Genomic DNA, 8,024 nt, shown 5'->3' with positions numbered 1-8,024 from the left:
ATTTTTGCATCGCATTGTCTCCAGGGGCTACAATTCTTCCTCAGTTTGTTCTAAACTAACATGCATGGTCTTGTTAGAAAGCTAGACTCTGGGGAATGTCACTTAATAGTCAGAGGGGGCCGGAAAAAGCAAGCTAGCGGGGGAGGGGTCCATAGAAAATGCATCAAAACATGCACTGCCACTGGCCTCTTCTGCCCTCCCTTTGACTTGAGTGGGGAGAGGGGGTCCGAAAAAGGCAAGTTGGCAGAGAGGTGTCCTCTAATTTTGATGAGCGAGCTTTGCGGAGACATATACAGTGCCCTCCATTATTATTGGCACCCCTGGTTGAGATGTGTTTTTTAGCTTCCAATTATTATTATTTTTTTCTAAATAATATGGGACCTTAATGGGAAAAAAAAGAGAAAAATCCAACCTTCAATACAAGTGCATTTATTCAGTGGGGAAAAAATCCCACATAAAGAAATAATTATTTGACATCAAATAATGTGTATCACAATTATTAGCACCCCTGTTGTTAATATTTTGTACAACCCCCTTTTGCCAACAAAACAGCACATAATCTTCTCCTATAATGTTTCACAAGATGGGAAAAGACAGAAAGAGGGATCTTCAGCCATTCCTCTTTGCAGAATCTCTCTAAATCATCCAGAGACCTGGGTCCTCTCCTCTGTACTCTCCTCTTCAGCTCACCCCACAGGTTCTCAATGGGGTTGAGGTCTGGGGACTGAGATGGCCATGGGAGGAGCTTGATTGTGTGTCTGGTGAACCATTTCTGTGTAGATTTGGCCATATGTTTAGGGTCATTGTCCTGCTGAAAGACCCAGTGACGACCCATCTTCAGCTTTCGGGCAGAGGGCAACAGATTTTGATTTAAAATGTCCTGGTATTTCAAAGCATTCATGATGCCATGCACCCTAACAAGGTTCCCAGGGTCTTTGGAAGCGAAACAGCCCCACAGCATCACTGACCCACCCCCATACTTCACAGTGGGTATGAGGTGCTTTTCAGCTTGCGCATCTTTCGTGGCACGCCAGACCCACTTAGAGTGTTTGTTGCCAAAAAGCTCAATCTTGGTCTCATCTGACCAAAGCACACGGTCCCAGTTGAAGCCCCAATACCGCTTGGCGAACTCCAGACGTTTGCGTTTATGATTGTGGGTGAGGAAAGGTTTTCTCCGTGCATGCCTCCCAAACAGCTTGTTGGCGTGTAGACAGCGCCTGATGGTTGATTTGGACACTTTGTGACCCCAGGATGCTACCATTTGTTGTAATTCTGTAACAGTGAGCTTTGGAGATCTTTTGATTTCTCTTACCATCCTCCTCACTGTGTGTGGTGGCAAAATAAACTTGGGTCCTCGTCCAGGCTTGTTTACCACTGTTCCAGTTGTTTTGAACTTCTTAATTATTCCTCTCACAGTGGATATGGGCAGCTACAGTTGAGTGGCAATCTTCTTGTAGCCTCTGCCTGACCTGTGAAGGTCAACGCACATCTGCCTTACTTGTATGCTGTGTTCCTTTGTCTTTCCCATGTTTAAGAGTGGATAAGAGAAATGGCCTCGGTGTCACGTCATATTTATACCCCAGGGAAACAGGAAGTGATGAATTACTAATTAAATGTTCCTACATACTCTGGTAAACTTTGTAAACTACTGTAGAAATGACAGAAATGCTTCAATTATATTTATTTCCTGGGAATTGTTAAGGGTGCCAATAATTGTGGAACAGGTGATTTAATGAAAAAGAATTATTTTTTAGTCAGGGATTTTTTTTATTTTCCAACAATTCATTTGAGTTGAAGGCTACATTTTCCTAAATTTTTCAGTGTGACAGTATTCTTCTGCAATAAACACTGAATTTATTTTAAGGCTTTTAACACATCTCAGCCAGGGGTGCCAATAATTATGGAGGGCACTGTATGCCAGGCTGAAAATCAGATCAAGTCAGAACTGAATGGAGGTCAATGGGAGGGACTTTGTCATATTGTCCAGTGCTGAAGCTCAGGCTTGGTACCGGCCTGTCGGCAAACGTTTACCTAGCCAGCCTCAAGCGCCGCAAACCGGGCGGCCGGTTGCAGGTTCGAGCCCCACTCCCTCGGAGTCGGAACTTAATGGGAGTCAGTGGGAGGGACTCATTTTTTTGCCACGGTGTAAAGTTTCACAGACCTGCCAGCAAACGTTTATCTAGCCTAGAGGTGGGGGGGCCAGAACAAAGGACCCACTTTAATCTAACTTGATTACAGTTTAATTAATGCATCTTCTTTCTCTACACCACACTAGATCATAGATGTATCTGTCAAAGCTCATTTCTGGTCATGTTAATCCTGTCTACCTGAACTCACAGAGTAGTACCTATGTTTTTTTTTGCACATTTGTCCACACAAACTCACAGAATATGTTTTTGCCCAATTGCCTTTTTAATTTTTCATTTAGTTTTTAGGTTTCCCCCTCTCTGACTATTACCTGTGTTATAAGTGTCTTGAAATGTCCATGTAGGCACTTCCAGAATCCACCAATGGATTTTCTGGGCAGAAATAATGTACTAATAATATATCTCTTACAGCAGGGAGGGGGAAAATGTGTCTTGAGGGCCGTTTGCGACCCTTGAGGCCGGTTTATCTGATTTATCTGATTTGTGTTCATAGTACAGCCCTCGGAGGACTTTTACGGCCCCTGGATGAATTTGAAGTGGCCCCTCCAATGAAAAAGGTTCCCCACTCCTGTCTTATAGGAAAAAGGTACCGGCAGTGGCTTGCATTCAACTGGAACTTACGTATGGCCATCATGGTCATGCTACTACTTTCTATTCATTAGTGACTACAAGAATGCAAACATTGATAGGCATAACAAGAGAAGGTATATAAAATGTATATAAGTTATTTATTCTGTGAAAGATTTCAATGTGTGTAGAAAACATTCTATACACTGTACAGTATGTTGTTTGGAAATAGACAGCATTCCAATGGCAGGCGCCAGACATGAGACAATGACATAGGCCTATCTCTGACATAACACTCCCATGCCATTTACCTTTACATTACATTACACCATAAATAGCTACAACTGCATTAGTTTCCTCTAAACCTTTTTAAATCAAGCGATAAATCGAAGCAGAGGGAAACCAAGTTGTAAGATGATTTGTAAAAATGTTGTGAAACTCAACATTAGAATTAGAAAAATCACAGAATAATTCCACATTTATGACAAGTAATGTGAAATACCGGTAGTTCAATTCAACTAGAAACAAAATACTCTGTAAAACACATTATGTATCAGAAAGTTGTTTTATGTCTCAGATTGCATCATCCCCCAGTACTTTGCAGTCGGTACATCAACTTGACCAGCAAAACAGACTGATCACTGGGAAAGCACCAAAGACAATGTACTGCACGTACTTCCCTCATCTTAAACATCACGATTTCAGAATAAAGGGGGCCATAATAAAGTGTAATTGTGAAGTATGAGCCTGTTCATGAAAGCTGAGGTAGAACAGCGGACTATGTCAAGAAACACACGCTCATCTCTCTTCATTTTCCACTCAAGTTCAAATGATCTCATTTGCTCTGCACTGCTGGCATCTATTGTCTCATGTTTCACACCTTCATGCATTTTCACAGAACTATAACATACTGTAGCTATACAGTAAATGGCATGGGGGGGAGCTGGTCACTAAGGTTGACATGGCTCTGTTGGCTACGAGAACTTGCAGGCCAGAGAATAGGTCACTTAAGTTTTTTCAGTGGAAGGCGTCTCAGGGTGGTACAACCACAGCTAACACCACTATTGTAGGGATTTTTTTTCCTGTTTTTGCTGGATAATGCAAGAAGCATATTCATTGAATGTACATTACTATCATTAATCAATTTATGGGCAAGTAGCTGTGGTTATATCACCTTATATCTGTTACTCAAAGGCCAAAATGTGTCCGAAATGGAGGATCACTTAAGAAAACGTGCCATTCACAATCTCAATCACTGTACTGCATGATTTTGTTGCTAATCACCAAGGCCTCTGATGAGAAGAAAATTGCTGGACATGTTTGTAATGGCTGTTCCACTCAGAGAACACACACGCATACGCACACGCACACACACACACGGTGACTCTGATATTCATGCCCTGTCGTAGATACAAAACACTATATGTCGCGTTCAGCCTTGTAGCTGGCCCTGCCGCCACAGTATGTTGTCTTTCACACTGTCCTTAAATATGCTGTTTTACCACTACAGTACCTACAGGACAACTTGTGCACCGCCTTGTCGTCCAATGATGTGTTCACTCAAGCAATGATACCAGCGAACAAAGTTGGCGGCGATAACATTGAGATATTTGTTCCAATAGACAGGGTCATCAAGCGTCATTTATATCAACAGTTGTTTACAAGGGCACTTTTAATCATATTAAATAAACAATCAAATGATAATAATAAATATTTGAACCAATTATATTGGTTGGGTGGTTTAGAACGCTCATATACTATACTAATTAAACGAGGAAAGTGCCCATGTAAACAGTACATTTAAACTGATTACATTTAAGTGCCAAACAAAGTTGGCGGCAATAACATGGAGATGTTCGTTCCAATAGACCGGGTCATCAAGTGTCATATACTATATCAACAGTCACGTTTACAAAGGCACTTTTACTCACATTAAATGTGTAAACTGATTAAATAATCATCATGTAAACAATCAAATAATAATAAATAAAAATAAATTGAATTGTTTTAATTATGTTTTGCCCATTAAAATAAAGGCATTTTAACAACAAAGAAGATGAGTGCCTTGGTATTCTACAACTTTTAAAATAATATATATATTTTTTTGAACCAATTATATTGGTTAGGCGGTTTAGAACTCTCCTATACGTACGTACACTAATTAAACGAGGAAACTGCCCATGTAAACAGTACATTTAAACTGATTACATTTAAGTGCCCATGAAAACATGGCTTATGATACCCTGTGTGTGTCCATCTTACTCCTTGAACCAGGCTTCCAGGGAAAGTTAGTTTTGGCTTGACGGCAACACGCCTGTCTGATGGTCTTGTTGCGCAAAACCGGAAAGTCCTCAGATAGAGCAGGCAGCCGGGGTCTCCTAAGGCTACTTGGCAGGCGCTGCGGGTTCAGCCTCAGGGCTTGCGTGCGTGGGTGTGAGTTGTTGTTGCTGTGTGAGCGTTTCCTCTCTGACATCCTGTCCAGCAGAATCCCTGTTAGTGGCTTCAGGGCCCTCAGACTCCTCTGCCTGCTGCTGCTGCATCTCCAAACCCACCTGGTCCTCGTCTGAGCCTTCTAAGGGTGCAGTCACTTGCTCTGAACCTTTCAAGGGAGCAGTAACTTGCTCTGAACCCTCCAGTGTTATTTCTTGGTCTCCCAAAGGATCCATCGCTTGCTCGGAGCCTTCCAACAAGGCCGTTTCTTGGTCTCCCAAAGGATCCACGGTTTGTTCTGCGTCTTCTACGGCAGCTGCTTGTTCTGACTCTTCCAAGTAGGTCGCTTCTTGGTCTCCCAAACGATCCATGGCTTGCTCTGCACCTTCCAAGGGAGCTGTCCCTCGCTCTGAGCCTTCCAAGAAAGCGGTCACTTGCTCCAAGCCTTCCAACAAGGCCACTTGCTCTGAGTCGTCCTCCAAGGGACCTATGTCTTGGTCCGACTCTTCCAAGGGTGGCATTTCCTGGTCCGAGTCTTCCAAGGGAGCCATGTCTTGGTCTGGATCCCCCTCCAACACACGAGCATCCTTTAGGGTCTCCATGACGACGCCTGATGCTCCCTGGCTCTCCATGCCTGAGCTCGGCCCACTTCTGCCACTAAAGAAAGAGAAGATGTGCGTGTAGTCAGATTTCAATTAGGGAGATGTTTTTGAATACCAAAGTACTATTGTGTTTCCTTAATATATAATAATTATAATATATTTCCTTAATATATAATGATAGTAATATATAATAATATAATGTCTTAGGGTGAACTATTAAATATAATGCCTACATCGTTGTTTGAACAATTTCCCATTATATTTCATAATTTGCCCAAAGACATACATTTACTTAGCCATAAGCGAAGACAGGAAGCACAGAGGATGTTAAGAGATATTCGCATCTGGCTCTATTGTATTCAATCCAAATATATAATATGAAAACAATAAAGAAAGGCATAATATGTCCCTTGTAATTACCTTTCAATGAAGCCAACAGTTGTGGGCCCTTGATAGAAAAAAAGACAAGAGACATACATTTTAAATTTGAAATGCAAAAACCCACAACATAGTCTCTTTATCTAGTGTTTTGCATGCGTTACGATCAACAAATCTTTGATGCCATAACAGAATATTGTGCATTGCTGCTTAGACATGATTTTTTCTATTATTATTTGCCAGACTTTGACAAACACTGCTAGGATTACCATAATTTTGAAAAGTTGAAAAGTAAAATTGAGAAGTTTTTTATCTCCCACTTTTTTGCGCTTTAAAGCTTTGTGTTTCTTTCTCTATTGTACTGTGCATGTTATAGTTAATAGTAAAGGTGGAAAAAAGTTGAGAAATCATTTGTCTTGTGATTTTTTACATTTGAACAGATGTGTGTGTATGCTTTTTTTATAGCCACTGTATATATATACAAACACCATATGGGGATGAGAAGAAATATAAGATCCTAGGTAGCTAATGGTTATGACGTCTTGGAATTGGATAGTGTTGGAGGCCCCCATACAGCATGGGCTTGCATGCCCAAGGGTACCCAGATTCAAATCCAGCCTGGGTCATTTCTCAACCCTACCCCGTCTCTCTGTCCACACTCATTTTCTGTCAGTCTTCACTGCCCTATTTGAAAGCGTTGCAATGTGGTTGGATTGCAAAATTACCTTGGGAAATTCGAACCTGCAGTCCCCATGGGTAAGGTTGCCCATTTCTGGTCAGGTGGACTGGATTAGCTAGCCTGGTTCTCACGCAGACCCTTCGTGCATTTCCGCTCAACTTTGTGAGCTCGCACGCATCTGCGTGAGAACCAGGTTATAGGCACCACAGCACCCCGAAGGCTAGCTTTAGTCTTTTGATGTGTCTGTCCTGTGTGGACAAGTAAGAAATATCACTGGTTGTTTTTCAAGGTGTTTGTGACTAGTTTTGTTTCCCTCAAAATTGACTATAGGGTTAAGTTACAAGAAGAAAAAACATTTTCAAGGACCACAAACAACCTTTCATGTGTGGTCAGTGTACAGCAGCTTATGTCTTTTCTATTTAGTTTGTCCTTGGCTGGCCACAAAAGTTTTTTCACCATAGAGCAAGTCCAAAATTGACCACCTTATCTTTCCTATGCATTCACAAATGCCTTTTGTCCAATGTATTCACAATTGCCTTTCTTGTTGTAGTGCAGGTGGCTTCTGATATGATTTAAAAAATAATTCTCCATCAAAACATGATGGGCTTCAGACTTGTAGCCCGAAAGTTGCCAGTTCAACTCCCGACCCGCCAGGTTGGTGGGGGGAGTACTGTAATTAACCAGTGCTCTCCCCCACCCTCCTCCATGACTGAGGTACCGTGATCATCTTACCGTCCCGCCGCACTGTTTCCTTCCGGGCGCCATTGGGGGCTGCCCCCTTGGACGAGGCATAAATGCAATGTGCACTTGTGTGCTGTGTCTCAAAGACAATGGGAGTTGGGGTTTCCCAGTTGGACTTTCACTTTCACTTCCCTGTCCCTGGCGAGTAAGTTTGTTTGTTTCTTTTTTTATTTTGTTTCTTTATTATTGATTTACACAAGACAGTGAGTGGGAGACGGGAAGTAAGTGGGAGAGAGAGATGGGGAAGGATCAGGAAATGACCACGGGAATCGAATCGAATCCAGGTCCCCGGCTTAACATTGCTGAAGTAGCTTTCTATTCTCTTGAAGCAAGGGCTATGCCGTTTATAACTGTCAAAGAAAACCGCGTCTCTGCGTGCTACTGGGGGAGCTGCACAGTTGTTGCAGTGTGCCTCACAATAGGGTTCAACTTCAGTTCTGTGAAGTCGGCCTCCCATGACAATGCTGGCAGCACTTATAT

General features: G+C 42.2%; 1 protein-coding gene across 1 annotated transcript in view; it reads right to left on the bottom strand.

Annotated features, from left to right (window-relative positions):
• Positions 1–3,080: 3,080 nt before the first annotated feature.
• The window catches only part of pogzb (pogo transposable element derived with ZNF domain b), a 29,055-nt gene continuing 24,111 nt past the window's right edge, over positions 3,081–8,024 (bottom strand). The window contains exons 19-20 of the mRNA XM_063198452.1: positions 6,167–6,194; positions 3,081–5,801 (exon numbers count right to left, since the gene is read on the bottom strand). Coding sequence (XP_063054522.1) covers positions 5,099–5,801; positions 6,167–6,194 — 731 coding nt within the window. The 3' untranslated portion in view covers positions 3,081–5,098. The remainder of the gene's footprint in view (positions 5,802–6,166; positions 6,195–8,024) is intronic.

The sequence above is a fragment of the Engraulis encrasicolus genome, chromosome 5 (genome assembly GCF_034702125.1).
Source record: "Engraulis encrasicolus isolate BLACKSEA-1 chromosome 5, IST_EnEncr_1.0, whole genome shotgun sequence".
In the NCBI taxonomy this organism is placed as follows: domain Eukaryota; kingdom Metazoa; phylum Chordata; class Actinopteri; order Clupeiformes; family Engraulidae; genus Engraulis; species Engraulis encrasicolus.
This window is presented reverse-complemented; position numbering and strand designations above follow the sequence as displayed.